The sequence below is a fragment of the Crotalus tigris genome, unplaced genomic scaffold, assembly GCF_016545835.1.
Source record: "Crotalus tigris isolate CLP2741 ecotype Arizona unplaced genomic scaffold, ASM1654583v1 scf7180000018606.670481, whole genome shotgun sequence".
Lineage (NCBI taxonomy): Eukaryota > Metazoa > Chordata > Lepidosauria > Squamata > Viperidae > Crotalus > Crotalus tigris.
The window spans coordinates 183,684-203,925 of NW_024097102.1; the positions used below are offsets into that span (position 1 = coordinate 183,684).

The following is a 20,242-nucleotide window of genomic DNA, read 5'->3' on the forward strand; positions in this document are numbered from 1 at the left end:
CTTTTTCAAGCTGCTATAACATAGCCCTGTAACATAAAGATATTTATATTTAGACAAGAGATGGGCAAGGAACTGTTTTTTTCTTGGAGTTTATCAGACTCTCTGCACTACTGGGCTTTTTTATTATTACAAGAAATAAATGAGAAGCTGAAATGTTGCAAAACAGAAGGCCAGTTTCTAGCCACATCTGTATTTACTACAAGAATGAGTCTGGACTCCACATGGCCTATACAAGTCTTTTTTGACAGCCAGTGATTGATTTGGAAGCATGTTTAGAAAACCAAAGTAATCTGGAGTAATAAAAAAAAAATCTGGGGAGGAGATGATAATGTATACTCTCTGCTTAATCAGTTTTGGTTCATGAGTGTTTTGTAAGTAGGGTAGATATTTGGGAATAGGCAAGCCATTTTTTTATTGGATTTTTTTTGGATATTCCTAAATTAAGAAGATTCAAAATTAATGCTGTGCCAAAAACTGCCCTGAAACTTCTCAAAATTTTATGAAGGAGGTGTCTGTTTTTCTACCTTATTGGGGGGGGGGGGGTTGAGAATTTCTTTTAAAATTCTCTTGGTGATTTTTTTTTTGAGTTTTTTTAGAAATGATAAAAGAGGCAACTGCTGGTTATGTTCTTTTCTGAATATTCCCCATATATCAACATAATCATAATTTCCCCTCACACACACACACACACACACACACACACACACACACACACTGGAGGAATCCGCTTATGGTGTCTTCCCTTGGCTATGAGTGAACAAGAGGAAGCCAGGAAGTCTGCAGCTTGCCAGAGGGATCATTGCACAAAGATGAACTGGATACTTACACATACATACATACACACACACACACACACACACACAGAGAGAGAGACAGAGACAGAGACAGAGACAGAGACAGAGAGAGAACGAGAACTAGAATAAGTGCAAGAAGATCATCCATGAAATTTTACCAAAGTTCCTTCTTGAAATAAAATTTCAAAAGCATTATCTCTTTTATAAGATGTAGATCAGTGGTTCTCAACTTTTTTAATGCCGCGACCCCCAACCGGTCGTAAGTCGAGGATTACTCAACCGGTCGTATGTCGAGGACTACACAACTGGTGCAGACGGTTTGCAGAATGGGACTTTTGGCGGGCTCAGCAGGGCAGAGACAGCCTGGACAATTCCTATTGGCTTTTGAATGCCAATAGAATTAGACTCTATTCAAGAGAGTCTATTCTATTGGCTTTCAAAAGCCAATAGAATAAAAGGGAGTAGCACAGCTAAGGAAAAGGGGAAAAAATGGTGGACTGCGTTGTTTGGCGATCCCTGTGGAATGGTCGTTTGACCCCAAATGGGTCCCGACCCACAGGTTGAGAACCACTGATGTAGATGGAAAAGGAATGTGTTTGCTGCACATTGTTATTCTAAATGAATTTAGCAATTTAAGAAGTTTGCAGCTTAGTTAAGAGAAAGCCTGTGCTTTCTCTTACATATAAAAGAAAGTATTATAGCAATTGTCAAATACTGGACAGCATCGATAAGAAAATAACTGTATAGAAAATGATAGATAAAATTGTTGTCAAGGAATCTAAAAAAACCTAATCTTTCTTTCTTTGGACAGAATAACAAAACTATTGGTTCCACCCAGATTCATTCTAGAGGATAAATTCTTGTCCATCATTAAGCATGCATTAGAACCAAAATATTTTTATTCTTTTTTCTCTTAAGCTTCCTCTTAATTTCTGAAGTACAGTTTTGTTATATATGAAAAGTCTGGGGAATACAATGTTGGTTCTTCAGATGAGCTTAAACAATATTTATAATTGATGAGCTTAAAAAAGTAGTTACATTTGCTTGATGTTTATTATTAACCTTTCATTACCAAACTAGATAACATCATCACTGCACTGATGATGTTACCTAGTTTGATAATAAAATGTCTGTAGGAAAACAATTAAGCTTACAGAGCACGAAGGACTCTACAGTTCACCCTGAACTACAAATATTCTCTTATATCATTTTATTATTACGCAAATATTAAATTCAATGAAATCACATTTCCATATACTATTCATTTGCTTTTTTCAAAGCTTCTTTATTGGGAGAGATGCTTGACTGTGCTGTTATATTTGCTTATTCATTCTTTGTGTACTTTAGGGTTGACTGTTTGTTTATCTAGTCAAATCCTGTCTATTTTCACTAGCATGCACTCTTCAAGGTTTTGCTAAACTATAAATAGGGGACCTGCAGTATACAGTACATTCATTCTTTCACTAAAAAAATGTTTATCCTAATCAATTGGCAAATCAAAATTCTCTCACTATTATAAAAGCAGTTTTTCTGCTCAAGCTGCTCTTCAGATAGCCAGTTAGCTTGAGAAGGATGATTAAAAGTATCAGACTTAGATATAATGTAAGTTTTTTTTCCTTTCAGGGAATATGGAGCCATTGATGATGTAGATATTGATCTGCATATTGATGTTAGCTTTCTTGATGTAAGTAAACTAATAACAAGGTTTATAATGAAGGCTGATAAGCAACTGTCTTTGTCTTTCAGCATGAAGTCAACTGTTCACAGGCAGTTATCTCTTTTTTTAACTTCATAATTTTTTCTTGCATTGGGAAGAATGTGTTTCTGTTTTCAATGGAAATATTTGCAGGATGATTTCCAAAGGTAAATTCCTATAAAAGCAATATGCCCTAGATTTCTTTGGAAACACATTTGTGAGATCTGCCTCAACTAAGCCGATGCGACACACCTTGAATTACGATTAACTAATCTCATTGGGTAAAAACATTTTCCCAGTTGTGTCTGAAAAAGAAAGCATCTCTGAAGATTTCTAAAAGTTCTATACAAAAACAAGACAGTTGTGTTCTTGAGAAGAAAAGGTTACATGGAGAATGTATGTAATACAGAATAGTTCTGCATTATCCTTATTAAGAAGATGTAGTAGAGAATTGATTTTAAAAATACTACATTAGGCAAAATTTTGTACAAAAGCTCTTTATGAAAATATGGATTGCAAAATAGATTGGATTTATACTGATTCACACATTCCTGATGGAAGTTGTATTATCTATTATCACCTGCTTATACCACAAATGACCAATCTCTAGTGCAGTTCCTGAGCCCATATTTTTTGGCCCTCAGACCCACCTCTGAAAGTGATGAATAAAAATCTGTGGTAGGATCCTGTACTCTCAACATAGCCAGGTGGAAATTAGTGTATCAAAGTCTTCAGATAGACTAAACATAACATTAAAAAAAAAATCTTTTCTCAGAGGAAAATGGAATCCCTACCAAGAAGTGTGGTTGTATCTTTCTCCTATTTACCTGCCAAGCATTAAGTTACCTATTGCACACTGTTACTTTTCAGTGATTTCTAATGTCACAAGCATGTTTTTTTCAGTCCAATTTTGGGATACCTAAAAAAGAACTTGGAACCTATTACATACAAAGGATGTATGTACCAATGAATATATGTACAAACACATATTCATTGGTACATACATCCTTTGTATGTAATAGGTTATCTCTTCCCAAGTGTAAAAGATGGTGGTTGAATTTGGTTTCATTTCTGGAAGCTCAGAAAACCAAATCTTCCAGAAAAAAGTTGATTTGCTATTATGACCATGCAAATTTGGCATTTCTTTCCACTTGCAGAGCTAGTTCCTGTTCAAGTCCCAATTTAGTTCTATTTCTGACCTTTTGTATATTAGATAACAGCTGATACCACACATGCCTTGGCCAATCAGTTTAGAAAGGAACTTAGGTGAACACCTTCATTTCCTTGGTCAGGTGCCCCAAAAATATGTCCAGTGTAAATTTGCTGATAATGGCTAACACGTTCTGTTGTGCTGTTCATTCAGGACGAGATTGCAGTGGCCTGGGATGTAATCCGCACAGAGCCTATAATTGTGCGCTTGCACTGTTCACTCACCCAATACTTAAATGGACCTGGTAAGTTACATTTGTCTTTCTCCTGTATAATATCTTCACAAGGACATCTATGTATTTATGATGATCTTTCGTCACTAAGGCGGTACATAATTGTATGGGTAGATAGCAATACTCCAAAAGCAAACAGGTTGGGTTGTTAACGATCAGAATAATTTGTTAATAAAGAAAACTGGTAACTTCATTATTTTGTGTGGTCTTCTAGTTAAATTTCAATAGCCATCTCTTTATTATTTGAAGTCCCTTGTAGAGAAGGAAGTGTGGAGCTGGCTTGTTAGTGAAAGAAAACAAACAGAGGACTCTACAAAGATGTAGAAAACCTGCTATAGTTTATTCTCCTGAGAGCCTTAAGAATTCAGTGTTGGGACTGAAAACAAGACAGACTCTTTGGAGTGTCAGCAGTCCTAACCAAAAATGCAAAAATCAGTTCATTTTTTTAAAAAAGAAAGAAAGCAAAGCAGAATAAAATGTGTCAGGCTACAGCAGTTTGAGGCTTATTATCCTCCTTTTATGCCAACAGACTTAATGGGCATTCAGACCTTGGCATAAAGGCATTTCTCTTCCTTGGGAGTCTCTGGTCCAGGGCTTCTCAACCAGGATTCCATAGATCCATCCTGGGTTTCCATGAGAGGTCACTAAAAGTTCCCTGGAAGAAGATGATTTATTTTTAAAAAGTAGAAGCCAAACAAAAACCCTCCAGCTTCCAACACTGAGATAGCCCACTGAAATGTGCATGAGCTAAGGCATGAGACAAGAGGGAAGGAGGGTTGAGTGGCAGATGGTGAGATACCGCATGCAAGAGAGACACTACCAGGGCCTCCATGCTGGAGCTCTCTTTAACAGTGTACCCCTACCTTTCTGCAGGTGCAGCAGCTTAGGGGCTTCATTTCTAATATGAGCACAGGAAATATAGGGCTTACCTAGCTTGGACACCAGTGGTGGCTGGAGCCACCACAAAGGCCAGGGGGCAGGGTGTAAGGAGGTGAGGGAAAGGAAAAAGTTATTCTTTATTTTTACTTTAAGAACTCTGTTTATGCATATATATGAGCCTACACATGAAATGAATATAATAATGTATAATTCTTCCCCTGGAGATGAAGCATGCCGCCCTGGCCTTCTGAAAAGAAGTTAAACCATGGCTCTGCAGCTTCAAGGGGGGGGGGACAGCTCAGAGGAGCATGCAGTCAAGGGGCTGTTTATAGTCCCTTGAAAGCCCTCCCCTCACCTTTTAACTAATTTTAATAGTATTCAATCTCTCTTTTGCTCCTCCTAAATTTTTAACATTTATAGGTACTGTTTCAAATTTTAACATTTTTGTATACTGCCCAGAATCCCTCTTTTAGAGAGATAGGCAAGTCATAAATGTGAAAAATAAATAAACAATTTTGTAATTTCTGGCCTATATTTGAGCCTGAAGGTACAGGGGTTCCTTAAGACCTAAAAAATATTTCAAGAGTTCCTCCAGGCTTCAAAAGGTCGAAAAAACCCAGCTGGGTCCTTCCTCTTAAATAACACTTTCCAATATGAGGAACCATTTCTAATCTGTGTCCGCGAAATGAGCTGGATTTCAGCCAGACAGCATAGAAATGTAGGCGAGTCTGTTTATACAGGCCTTGATAGCTATAATTCCAGCTGGTACTTCCTCCACAGGCTTCTCTTGTTGTGGTTGTTGTTGTTTTCCGGTATCTGCTGTTTCTTCTACCTTTTTCTCCAACCCACACACATGCCCTTTTTACAGAGCAGCCTTTGCACTTACCGTAGCTATACCCGGAATCTGCAGGGACTCAGGAGTTGTAGCTGGAAGTTGTACAGGAAACTGGCATTTTCCCTTCACCACATTGTCTTCCCATAAAATAATGAGACAAAGAATTTCTAACTTCTGACCCTCCAGAAGGCCTTTTCTATTTTAATTTGTCTTCTTGGAATGGTTGAGTCATGCAGGGGACTTTTAAGAACTTAGCGTATATTCTAACACTGCTGTTGGTTGCATATATATCTCAGAATAACAGAGTTGGAAGAGACATTGCCCCCTGTTCGGCTTTCTCCCTAACAAGAGTGGGAGAAAGCTCAAAAGCTCAAAAGCTCCACTGGTGTTTGTTTGTTTTGTTTCAAATATTACAAGCTAGTGTGTTTTTCTAAGGCCAGTGGAGTCATGAATTGTGGACAATAGCATGCTCCCCATTCGCAGTAAGAATTCTAAATTGATATTCCAAATTTTAGAATTTTCGCCTCCCAGGATCACCCAGGCTGAGATGGGTGGCTAGAGACATGAACTAAATAAGAGTCAGGGAAGGGTTTTCTTCATTATTGTCCCTGAAGATAGCCTAACAGCTCTAGGGATCCTGGGAATATCATTTGAATGTTTTTGTGTAATGCTATCAGATAGAAAATAAGTAGGTCCTGAAGCTGAAGAGCTTTTGGAAAAACGTTAATGCATTTATTTGCCTTGATGATATCAGCTGTCTAAATTATTGTTTTTATGTTTAAAAAAAACTTGCAGATTTTATTCTTTTTTTTGAACATTACAAGTCCTTGACTTACAACCACAATTGACCCCAAAATTTCTGTTGCTAAGCAATACAGTTGTTAAATGAGTTTTGCCCCATTTTATCACCTTTCTAGCCACAGTTGTTAAGTGAATCACTCCGGTTGCTAAGTTAGTAAAACAGTTGTTAAATTAATCTGGCTTCCCCATTAACTTTGTTTGTCAGAAGGTTGAAAAAGGTGATCACATGACCCAGGAACATTGCAATTGTCATAAAGATGAATCAGTTTCCAAGTGTCTGAATTTTGATCACATGGCCACGGGATGCTGCAACGGTCGTAAATGTGAAAAACGGCCATAAGCCCCTTTTTTCAGAGCCATAACTTCGAATGCTTACTAAACCAGTGGTTGTAAGTAGAAGACTATCTTATTTCATGCAGGAGTGTCTTCCTGATCATTACAGTTTTGCTTGCTTTTAAAGTGAATATTGGTATGAATGTATAGCCAATACATAAATATTTTATTGATATCCCTCCATTCCTATAAGAACTTAAGGAGATTTACATAGGTTCTCTCCATATATTATCTTCACAATGATAGCCTGTGAAATAGGTTGGCTGAGAGTGAAAGTGGCCCAGGAGTCACATAAATCGAACCTATGTCTCTCTCCCACCCATGTCCTTAGCTTTAAACTCTACACCAGTGGTTCTCAGCCTTTTTAATGCCGCGACCCCCAACCGGTCGTAAGTCGAGGACTACTCAACCGGTCGTAAGTCGAGGACTACTCAACTGGTGCAGCCCCGTTTGCAGAATGGGACTTTTGGCGGGCTCAGCAGGGCAGAGACAGCCTGGACAATTCCTATTGCTTTTGAAAGCCAATAGAATTAGACTCTATTCAAGAGAGTCTATTCTATTGGCTTTCAAAAGCCAATAGAATAAAAGGGAGTAGCACAGCTAAGGAAAAGGGGAAAAAAATGGCGGACTGCGTTGTTTGGCGACCCCCGTGAAATGGTCGTTCGACCCCAAATGGGGTCCCGACCCACAGGTTGAGAACCACTGCTCTACACTATCCTAGAAGAGAAGATGAAAAACAAACTAATAATCAGGATGCTTATGTGAATGCAAGCTGTACTTACCATTATACATAACATTAGCTTAATATCCAATATTTCCTACAAATCAGTAATACAATGATGCTGAAAAATAGTGGGTGCCTAAAAGTAAAATATTTTTTGAGCTCAATCATAAGGAGCATTGGAAGAGAAAGCTATAGACAAAAACAGAAGAGTGAAAATTATTGAAAGGGAAATATTGAAAGTGCAGTAAAAGTTACTGGATCAGATTGGATGCAATTGGAAATGAAGAAAATATGAGAGGGATTTTTGAGGGCTTGGCATATTGGACGGCAGAAGAAGAGAAGAGAGAAAAGAGGAGAAGATTGATTGAGATCTAGGCCACATGAAGTGTGGAAAATGCTTGAAGCCATGGACTGGATGGGTGATGGTGTCAGGTGTTCCTGAGAGAAGATGTTGTTCAGAGTTTGGGCAACATGAGAAGCAGCCTGAGTTAGCAGCAGGGCATGGGCCATCCAGTTTAGATGGAGTCTTTCCAGGAAACCAGCACAGAGCTTTGCAAGAGATTTTGCAAAAATGGACAGGGTGGCTTTATGCCATATGGTGTCAGGTCTTAGAATATCTTTGGCAGTAGGTTATACCCAAGAGATTTAGGTTTCCCAGCTTGTCTGAGCCCTGCTGCTACCACCATTAGATATATCTGCCAGCACACATACTATTTTAGAGACTAGAGATTTTGAAATTGGGAGCTGGGCAAACTGCTATATGGGAACATTAGCATACAAGACTACTTGGTCCATAAGTACAATTCCAGTTTCAAATGTAAATTGCTTTGTTTGTTTACTCTGATTTTTAGCCTTCTTATTGTAAGAGGGATATGTAAACCATTCAGAGTTCTTTTGGATTGTAGTGGCCTATAAATCAAAGTAAGTAAATAAACTAAGTAACTAAGTTCTGGGGATTTCATGGCATACACATATACTTTTCCCGGTAAAAACATAGCTGCCTATTTCCAAGACATATTCAATTTCTCAGTCTAATCAACTGCCTGATATTCTCTGGTAGTCCATCTAAGTAAGAACTTTATAGACCTTCACTGACTTTGGAAGTTAATAAAGATTGACCCTGGATGAAAATTCTAGAGCAGTGCTTGGATGAAAATTCTAGAGCAGTGGACTAGATTTGAAAACTAAAACAAGAAGAAACTGTCCCTAAAGACAGCAACAGCAAATGGATCCGGTCAAGAAAACTACATGGATACAGTAATTAGAAGTCAAGCTTTTTCCAAGGACGTCTATTAGTGTATTGCCATGAGTCAGTTTGGAAATTGGTGATATAGATTTGACTAATCATTTTCATTTTTACTAAATAATTCACTTATGATGGTATATATTAAATTATTGCAAGTTAATGTATAACATTAGATCATCTGAGGCTGCAAGTAATTTGCGCAATTAGTACAGTATGATTACTTGAGGCAGAAATTAGGGGTAATCACTAGATATTCCAGCAAAAATTATTGTGTTCTTTGATACTGCTCCTTAACAATAACAACAAAACTTCAAAAAGGCTGCATATTATCATCTAGTATTTTCTTCTTATATGATTATTCCAGTTGCTGTTGTGGTGATTTGGATTGTAGCCAAGCAATTAAGAATGCAAATAATGCTTGTATACAAATATATTTATAAATATTAATACTGCAAGGGAGAAAAAAGAATAGAGAACATTATAGTTCTCTATTAATAGCAACTTATGGCATTAGAGATTCAGTAAACTGGGTCCAATTAAGTAACACTTTAAATATTTGCTGAGATAAAAGTCATTATAAGCCTTTTATAGGGGACTGTTCTTCACTCAGTTTTACATTTTGATAGGCTATTATTTTAATTGTAATAAACCAAATTTCAGTATCATAATTGGTTCTGTCACTTGATGAAATGATTCCTTCTGCTTTTAGTAATTTTCATGCTTTAAAATTTTCTAAACCAGCTGTTATAATTTACAGTAGCTAATTATACTAATACAAGTAGTTTTGAAATGTAACCCTGAAGGTTGTTTTTGTTTACATCAGCGGTTCTCAACCTATGGGTCGTGACCCCATTTGGGGTCGATCAACCATTTCTCGGGGGTCGCCAAACAAGGCGATCCACCATTTTTCCCCCTCGGGGAGGGCGTCGCCACGCATGCGCACTGCGCATGGGGCGCCGCCGCGCATGGGGCGCCGCACATGGCGGCACGTTTGTGTGATGGGGGTCACCGTCACACAAACATTGAGAAGCACTGGTTTACATCAAGTGCTGCTTCAATGCTGAGCTTCTCTAAAAGTATCTAGCTATGATTTCCAGACAAAACCCCTTTGTATTAAAGAAATCAGCTGTGTTCTTTTGATAAATCTAACCTGTCTCTTGTTTTCATAATTTGGTGACTTTTTTCAAGGGATAAGAGCTCATGGTTATCACCATGGTCATGCATGTAGTTATATAACACATATATGCCATCATTATATAACATTACTGCACAAATATAGAAATTTGAAAAACATGTAGAAAAATACAATACTAACCTTAAAAGTATTCAGTGAGAGGTCTTCCATAACACCAGCTCATTTAACCTTTTTCCTTTTAGAAACTTTATACTTTTCTAAAACTGTATACTTTCCTAAGTCTCTTTTCAGCCCAATTTTCTAATTTTCCCTAGCAGTATTAATACTTCATCACCACCAAAGGAAGACTCTTTTTTTTTTCCTTAAAAACAAACCAGGGACTCTTTTTTTCTTACAGGCACACACCATAAATGGGGAATGAAATACTCATAAATGGATAGCAAAATGTTTCTGCTTCAGATGGCCTGTTTTATAAATTATGCATCGCCTTTATGCATTGATATCTCTCTTTCTGTATTCTCTGCTCTCTTTGCATTCATTTCTCCAACAGCTACATTAACTTTTCGGGCAATGTCCCTGCAAATCAAACTCATTTATTGCCAAGTAAGGCTTGAATAAAATTCTACAAGGTCCAATGTCAGATATATCCAATAGGCACAAAAAGTGAAAACCTGCCAAATACTAAAAATGGCCGTCACCATTTTTGTGCACCACCTTCCTGTTTTGTTTAACTCCTTACTCAGCGAAAAAACATGAAACTTGTTCCAATGTTTAGAATCTGCATAATTTATATAACTTGCTGATGTTTTCATTTACTCCATAACTGTGGATTTTGGATTGTATCCAGTAACAGGGTTGAAATACAAAATTGTAAGATGTATAGATTATCCAATCTGAGTTGGTCACCGGGCCTAGTGGTTTAGTCTTCTGAGTGACGTATTCTGATGAGAAGAAAAGTTCCCTGTGGATGGGCTCCAGCATGAACCCAAAAGCTTAGAAGATTAAACCTCTGGTCCCGATGACTGACCCAGATTGGTTCCTGCAACATTGTCCTAGGACACATGCATTTGCCCTCCTTTGTACAAATCATTCCTAACTTGCCATCACTGAATAGGCTGATTCACCTACCAAGCTGCTTTCTTTTTCTCGGTTGATATTATATCACTTTTATCTCCAAGAGAATAAATACCCCACCTGTGATTCCCTGAAAACATGAAATAGTTTCTATCTTGCAGAAATGTTCAGAGAATGGCAAGAAAAACACAAAAAGGCCTAATCATTTATTTCCTTCTCCACAACTTGCCAGTCCAAAAAACAAATTCCCTGTCCCCAGTTCCATGTTGATAAAAAAGGAATTGTCTTGAAAAAGGCTTTGGAGAAATACAAGCAGAAGTCTGCTTTATTCTGTATCAAACAAGACGCAGAATAAATAAGGGTTTTGTCCAAGTATGAAGAAAATGGTGTAATCAGCAAAACAAAACTGTTTAGTGAAAAGAGGATCAGATACCAGTGAGAGAAGACAAAGCCAGTAAGGTGAATTGACACATGAGCAGGTTGGACAGTCCCATATAAAATTCAGGTTAAAACATTACTGAAAAGCTTCTGTGCTTAATAGTGTTAACAACCATTAAAATCAGATAGAGGTAGCACGTTCTTCTACATCATCATTTCTGCCTCTGGTGAGCAAGACTTCCATAATTGGTGAGAATTGTCAACTACAGGTAGTGCTCAACTTATGACCATTTGTTTAATAATCATTCAAAATTACAACCATTGCAGTGTTCCTTTGGTCAAGATTTGTATTTATGAAGGTTGCAGTATCCTGGGATCACTTGATTGCCATTTACAGTTTTTCCTGTGGCTTTTGACAAGCAAAAACAAGAGGAAAAGTTGGATTTGCTTAATGATTATGCAAAAAAAGAATGTAAAATTGGGCACAGCTTACTTCATGATTGTGTCACTTAACGACAGAAGTACTGGCAGTTGTACTCCAGTTGTGAAGAGAGCATTATGTGTAGAATAATTTCTGACAGGAGAACCATGGACCAGATTGGCTTCTGGTCCATGTAGGATAAATGTGTCAGGACATTTCTATGGGGCAATCTTTCTTGTCCTTTGTACATATAAGCTTGCCCTACCAAGATAGGAGTCTGAACCTGAGTTAATGACATAATTAAGGAATTCAGTTTTGTGATAGGACCAGTGATTCTCCTCCACAATAATGTAGTCAGATTTGAGGATGTTGTGGACCACAAATTTCCTATTCATCTGAATTCCAGTTATGACCACAGTTTCAAACTACAACAATTTGCTTGGTTTCATTAGCACATTTGAATTGGACACATCGTTGCAAATTATTCTCATCACTTGTTCATAAGCTTATCCTACTTACAGAAGCAGTGGTAAGAAGAGGAGGTATTGTTTGGTGAACACTAAGATTGTGGGAATTGTAGTTTCTCATGTAATTGAAATCGGTATGAAATTCAGCACCTGTCTGAATGGAATCCATTTAAGCAACTCTATTCCAAATCAATTCCAGAGGTTATTCATAGCTGTCTAGATGTATTGTGTTTATCACTGGAAAACGTTGCTAGCATGGATGCTACAGATCTTTTTTTATCCATTGTTACGACAGCTCTAAGTCTTTTTTCTAATACATGATTTACCTTAATTGTAACGAGTACTTCATTCTGCTCATATAATAACAGCGGGATAAGTTTAGAGGCTTTAGGTTTTTTTTTTGTTGGTTTTTTTTAACAGCTTCTGGGACCAATGAGGGAATGTCTCTAATGATATAGCAATATCATCAGAAGGGCAGGTTGAAAGGTTTTCAGAGTTTGGAGATGGCTCACCAGGAGTTTAGAGTGGAAAAAGAATGTTTTGCCTTGTGGAGACTTAATTTATACTTCCTCTTCTCTCTCTTTCTCCCCCCAAAAGAGTAAAGAGTGCCACTGAAAATATATAATTTTTCTCCCAAAATAATTGTGGAGTGCTCTGGGTATCTTTGAATGAGGATTGAAGCACCTCATGTGTCTTAGAGCCATGGATTGCCCAACTGTACCATACAATACAATTAATAATGACTTTTAAACAATATGTTTGCCCCTGTTTTTTCATTAATATCTTTTATTCTACAGTGCCCACCATTGATGTATTTCAGATCTCTACTAAGGAAAGATTTGGACTGGGGCATCAGCTAAAGAAGTAAGTTTTCCCAAAGAGAGACATAAATGTATTAGGCATAAATATTTGTTTCTCATTGTGAGGTATTGTTTTTGGCTACAGTATTTTATAGTGAATGCATTTTGAATTATTAACAACTCTAGCAATGTTTCTGATGACCCCAAAAATGCATCAACATTTACCATTTCATTTTATAATTTATGTAAAAAAATTAACATTTTTTGCGTTTCCTCACTTAGATAAATAATTATATTTGAATATTACAATGCCTTGCATGACTGTAACGAAATAATTTTGCTTTTTTATTTTCTCAGAATTTATGAATGGATATTTAAGGTCAATCTTATATAAATGTATTGGACATGAACAAACCCAAAAGCTAAATCAGCAATTCCTGAATTGCACAGTTGTATTTTTTTAGAGATGGTCTCTTGAAAAATTCAAGAAGCCAAGACTTTTAGGCCACTTTGTGATGATTTTATGAATTTTATGTTTTTGACAGAAAAGAAAATCTGATGAATCCTGCCTTATTTATATACCTAAAACAGGAACCCTGTTGTTTTTTGGGAATGGAAGTTTCAGATATTGTAACTGGGAGGATTTGAATGGAAATCTCTAGGGAATATCGATATACAGATATTCTGCAGAATAGATTAGAAAGTGAAAAATCCATTCCTTATCATTTGTAAGAATGCTACCCATAGATTGTATTTAACAGCATGGAGGATAAATTAAGGGTGATTAAATGGACTACAATGCATGTTGCATCTTCTTTTCTGTATTTTTTTTTCAACTGCTGAAAGAGTTGCAGATAGCTTTGAGCATATAGTACATGTGTTAAAAGAGATTCTGATATACTAGACTTTTATACTTGCTTCTATTATAAAAGCTAAAGATAATGGTTACTAGGAAAGTATAAGAGTGAAAGCATTTCAGTTTAATCAACCAAATCCAGTTTGAAACAGAACATAGATTTCCGGGACTTTCGTTGTCAGTTTAAACTTAAATTTCCATTCTGGGTAAGATATGCATGCACTATATTGATAGATTGATTGTTCTGTATTGCCAGACTTCCCAGAGTAGTTGTTTGTTTCATATTTTGCAGAATTATGCAAACATTTGTTACACAGCAATGGAAAAATGGCAAAGAAAAATCGAACAGTATGCACAACAAAAAATTCTCAGAAAAGAAAGTGAAATCTCCCCTGCACATCTTTTCTACATTGCGCAGGTAGGAGGAAGTGATAAAATACATGCCTTATTGTTTTGTTAAAAAAGAGAGAGAGTTTTGCTATAGGTTTTTGGTCAAATCTTGTCACATACTTTCAGCACCGGCTTGATGACTAATTTTATTTTGTTTCAACAAACGTGGGATTTAAAAAAACTTTTGCCATGGGTCTTGCTAGTAATTAATTTTGCTTTCTTTTTTTCTTTTCTTTTCTTTTTCTTTTCTTTTCTTTCTTTTTTTTTTTTTTTTTTTTTGCTCCCAAGGCATCCCTGGTGAAGAAAAAGAATATAGTCCAATTAGTCTATTGAATTTCTTGAGGAAAAAAAAAACTCATAAAGGGAGTGATTGGTAGTTGTGTTCATTTCTGAACAGTTTTGATGATTGCCAAAAGGTCTCTTCTTTATATATGATAAAGCAATGCCACTCTCTTTACAAAATAGAGGTTCATTCCTTGATGTATCCTGAAAATGCTATATGAGAATGTGACAGTTTATGTCCATATGATCAATCTGGAAAGTGCCTCCAGAACGAAAAAGACTAGTATATTTGGGGTGGATGGAAAGTGAGAAGCACCTCCATTTAGTCTTCTCTCATTTGGTGAATATTTCTTTGGCCTTTGTTTCCAAAGAAAATAAATATTAGCAATATTAGAAAAATATGCCTGATGTAATCTCACCTATGCATCCCAAATTGGAATGGTCCTCTCATCTATTGATAGATCGGCATAATTTGGAGGGGATCCCAGGCTGAAATCTCATTCTTCTTGGTATTTTGCCACTTCCTAGTGCAGTGGTTCTCACCCTGTGGGTCGGGACCCCATTTGGGGTCGAACGGCCATTTCACGGGGGTCGCCAAACAACGCAGTCCGCCATTTTTTCCCCCTTTTCCTTAGCTGTGCTATTCCCTTTTATTCTATTGGCTTTTGAAAGCCAATAGAATAGACTCCCTTGAATAGAGTCTAATTCTATTGGCTTTCAAAAGCCAATAGGAATTGTCCAGGCTGTCTCTGCCCTGCTGAGCCCGCCAGAAGTCCCATTCTGCAAACAGTGCTGCACCAGTTGAGTAATCCTTGACTTACGACCGGTTGAGTTGTCCTCGACTTACGATCGGTTGGGGGTCACGGCATTGAAAAGGTTGAGAACCACTGTCCTAGTGGCAGATCATTCATATCCAAAGGCTGAACTGATGCCACATAGAGAATAATTATTTGTCCATTCCTGTTTCACTCTGAGGAGGTTGCAGGTTTTTTTTTTATATCTATCAGCCATCTCCTACCCATAAACCTGCCAACTGAAGAAATGGATTTGCATGCAGTTTTCGTAACTGATTTCATTTGGATTCTAGCTCTTTGATTTTACAGATACATGTACAGGAATTCCCTATGCTATTAGAAATTCTAGGCCAATTAAAATAGCCTTTAGTATTCATTATATTCACAGATCTCAAAAGGTATGCAACTTTGTGTGTCCAAAATATCTCAGTGGTTCCCTTTATTTTAAATACGTATTCATTTATGTCTATATGTCCCTGAATAGTTCACACTATCTAGAGATGTGACACATCAACTAAGGAGAAACATAGGTTTTGTCAGTTTATTTTTCATAGAATAAGTTCTGCAGATCCACATAATGCAATTTCCTTCCCTGGCTTTCACCACTGCCTTGCAGAGATCTATTAGTAGCACAGTAAATATAGTAGACACTTCAAAAAATAAACTTGTAATTTTTCAGTTACATCTTGTAAGATCTCACTGCTAGGAAGATTGCTGATCTGCTTAGTGTCTTGATGGAGAAAATTCACAGAACCATGAAATAACTATTAAGCTGTGTTCCTAACAGATTATTTGCATAATTGGTGAAGCACCTTGTCTTTACTCTTTTGTTTGTTCTATTTAACAAATTATGATTTTTAAAAAAGGCAACTGTGTAATTTAATTGTTTAATGAACTGAATACCATCCAACTGAAATGCTATTTTCAATTAATCAGGCAACCCATTCGTCTTTTTTTTAAAAAAAGATTTTTTTATAAAAAAGATAAACATTACTGCAGAAAGAAAATGTTCTTTTTAGAAGTTGCATCACTTCTATTTTACAGAGTTGAGAAATTTTCTTTTCTGAGATGCTGCCTGCTACAAAGTAAATGTTAAAAACGTGTTTTTAGAACTACTATATTATCCATATGCTAATTTATAAGCATTTTTCCACTCATAAATTGATAAGACAATGGTAATGTTATTTGGAATCCTCAGTGACTCTTCTTCCCACAACAGAGTCACTAAAATGATCAAATTAATCTATCAGTGGTTCTACAACACACAAACATACTAATGCAGTTTAAAAAGGCGTACTACTTTGAGATTATAGAGCCCTATATACTTTCTCTAGGACTTTGATTTCCCATGAGTCTTTGTGTTACCAAATTATTGGCAAAAAAAAAATCACACTATCATCAGCTTTTTCTCTGCTGGCTAGAAAAGCAACTACTGCAGCCAATCACCATTTGAGAGATATATTCAGTGGTGTCAATCCCTGACAGCAAGTATGTGTCAATCTCCCAACTGCAGTATATAACCCATAAAAATAGATTTTCATAGTCTTATTAGTCAGGTCAATGACAAGAGAAAGATTAGATTATTGAATTTATATTTTAGTTCTCATTAGTCAGTGAGCAAGATAAGGCAGGACTTCCTTTATGACCTTGATCCTCTTTCTAATTCTTTCTTGACTTGGAGAAGATTGTTTCCCACTTATAAGATATAAAAAATAATGTTAATCTCTTCTGGTTGTGCCAGATTTCAAAACCATCTATTCTTAGATTCAGAATTCCATTACAGATCCATCACAGGCTGGATTTTTCAAATTCTCATCTCTAACAAATTTAGAATTAAAATTATAATTTGGAAAATAGTTCAATCTATTTTCCAAAGCACCAGAAGGCAAGACAAGAAACAATGGATGGAAAGTCATCAAGGTCAGAATTAGAACTAAGGACAAATTTCCTAACAATGAGAACAATTAATCAGCAGAACAGCTTGTCTTCAGAAGTCGTGGGTGCTCTATGTAATTTTTTATTATTTAATAAATTAGTTTAAGTAATAAATTGTAGTTGGAGACTTGGCAAGTACTCACTATCAAATATTTGAGAGCCAATTTGGTGTAGTGGTTAAGGCACTAAACTAGAAACTGGAAGACCATGAGTTCTAATCATACCTTTGGTTTGAAGTCAACTGAGTGACTTTGGGCCAGTCACTCTCTTGTCAGCTCAAGGAATAAGGTAATGGCAAACCACTTCCAAAAATCTTGCCAGGAAAACTGCAGGGAATACTCCAGGCAGCCATTGAAAGTTAACACTGACTTGAAGACTTATACACATGTGTATGCACACACACACATGCACACACACACAGACACACACACACAAATATTTAAACAATTGCAAGTTATATAGTTAGTCTGCTGCTTGGCTTTCTTCAATCTGGTACCTATTATATTTTTGGGACTGCCAACTTATTTGCTGTTCATAGAATGATTTTAATTGATCTCATTGTCATCACAACCAATCATAAGCCAATCAGAGGACCTTCCATCTACTTTACATGCAGCAAGCTGCAACCTCAATCTCTTCAAATAATGCAAGAAAGATTCCTATCTTAAATTTGGGAAAATATTTTCCACTCAGTGCAAGTAACTGAATGAATTACAGCTTCTGATGTTCCTGCATTTGTATTCTTGCCAAATCTGATAACAGAAAGTTCCACACATTTGTCAAAAATAAAGGATGGGTGGTTGTATGTGTGTGTATTGCTGTATGTGTTATACCACAAATATATTGAAAAACAACAAAACATTTACTGGTTATATGGAAGATCTACAATTTGAAGCTGAAGAAAAACATGTTCATGTGGATGTACCTCATAGTAATCTAGGGCCTACATGTACTCTAATTAATTCTTCTCTCTGATTGTCTTTAAGGTCGCCGAGTTATCCTCCACCAGGCTGTGGAAAAAACAAATCAAAATTGAAACCTGAACAAGATGGTATCTCAAAAACCCACAAGTTATTGAGGAGGACTTGTTCTAGCACAGTTAAAGCTGAGGAATCATGTGTGGCAAAATCTCACAGAACCTTTGGTCGCTCGCTGTCCAGCGATCCTAGGGCTGAACATGCAATGACCATTAAGTCACACAAACTGTTGAACCACTCTTGCTCTGCAACCATTAAGCAGGATGAAGGCATCACGTTAAAGTCCCACAAACTGCTGAATAGACCATGCTCTGGGGATATGCGATGTGAGCACAACAGTACTTTGAAGCCCCACAAACTTTTAAGCAGGTCTTATTCCAGTAATCTTAGGATGGATGAATTGGATGGGTTGAAGAACCACAAGTTACTCAGCAAGAGTTATTCCAGTGCCCCCAAATCATCTAAAATGGAACTTTTCAAAGAACCCACAATAACAGAGGGCAGGAGACTCTCTCTTACCTCAGGGCTTATTGGTATCTTAACACCATCCACATCTTCGCCATCGCCATCCTCTGTGCGTAAACTGTTTTCTTCTGTGAGCTTTTTTCCTTCCCACATACTTTTAGAATGGTTAAATGCACAGGCATCTTAGGAAGCCAGAGTACCTTCGTTTATAAATTTGGAACCACATTAAAAAAAAAGTTGAAACTTTAGGAAAAAAAAATCCTTCTACATATCCAGACTTGATAAACATTTGAAGCCTTAAGCATCGCTGTACAATTCAGTATGATGGCCCAGTTACCTTTGTCAATGAATGACCTGAGATTTTATGGGAGAGGCTGGTTTATGAGTTTTGTGCACATTTTATATTAATTTCATTTGAAATTATTTGATTATTTTCAGGATTGGCAGGTAACTTGATCTGAATTACCAGTTCTTGATCTATACTGCTAAACCTTGCTGAATTAAACTATAATTCATAGCAAATATTGGCTAAGAAGCAAATATTAAAGGGTTTAGAGGAGGAAAAATGAAAGGATATGCTACTATACAAGTCAGACATTTACTGCTTTACTGTGTATCAATTCTGAATGGATGGATTTTTTTCAGCAAGTTGTGTTCGTATGCTGTGGGTGGGTGCATATGTCTGTACCTAATGTCTGTAAGTTATGAGTGTCATACACTAATGCATGCATCCACAAGATTTTTGGCATTTTCTCATTAGAGCAATATTTAATGGAGTTATTATAACCAATCTTCCTTCAGACATTACATTGTTTTGTACACAATGTACTCTAGGAAGTAGCTCTCACAGATATACTACATAATGCCACAAGGTATAATGGGAAATTCTTAGTACTAAGAATAGAATGGTCAGAAATGATTACTGAATAACCTGTATCATGTCTTACACTAAACAATCCAATTTCAATTTCTCATGCTATGAACTATTACGTCTTTGTGGCAGTTAGTGTGTACAGGATATAATATGTGAATGGAAACATATATAAACGTCGGTGACATTAACATACATAGAGAAATATAATCCCTACCTGTAACAATTGAGAAAAAGATGGCCTGCGGTTTCCAGCACTCCCAGACAGCATAACCTTGGTCATATTGACTGGGATTCATAGTCCCAGTGCTTCTGGAGCAATGTTTCTCAACCATGGCAACTTTAAGACATCTGGACTTCAACTCCCAGGATTCTGGGAGCTGAAATCAAGACCTCTTAAAGTTGCTAAGGTTGAGAAATGCTGTTCCAGAGGAGAGAAAGTGACTTAGCCTTGGAGGGAACTTCAGTAGTGTGCAATTCAATTATGATGGAAGGATCTCTGTAGAGGTACACTATTGCTGGGTGATCCCTACTAGAATTACTACTAAGATGCTGATGTACAGTGAATAGTTGTCTTTGCATCCCTACTAAAATCTTTGCATTTTCTAACCAGCTGTGGCCCAAGAATATATATGTATTATTATTCC

At 36.8% G+C, this 20,242-nt stretch overlaps 1 protein-coding gene across 3 annotated transcripts in view; it reads left to right on the forward strand.

The window, feature by feature from the left end:
* Nucleotides 1–20,242, forward strand: part of PARP8 (poly(ADP-ribose) polymerase family member 8) — a 178,226-nt gene that overhangs the window by 112,577 nt on the left and 45,407 nt on the right. For 2 of the 3 annotated variants that reach the window (XM_039355122.1, XM_039355124.1), the window contains 5 exons: nt 2,418–2,478; nt 3,854–3,944; nt 13,023–13,089; nt 14,174–14,299; nt 18,269–18,854. In XM_039355122.1, the coding sequence (XP_039211056.1) occupies nt 2,418–2,478; nt 3,854–3,944; nt 13,023–13,089; nt 14,174–14,299; nt 18,269–18,854 (931 nt within the window). The remainder of the gene's footprint in view (nt 1–2,417; nt 2,479–3,853; nt 3,945–13,022; nt 13,090–14,173; nt 14,300–18,268; nt 18,855–20,242) is intronic. The other variant, XM_039355123.1, reaches the window with a different exon arrangement.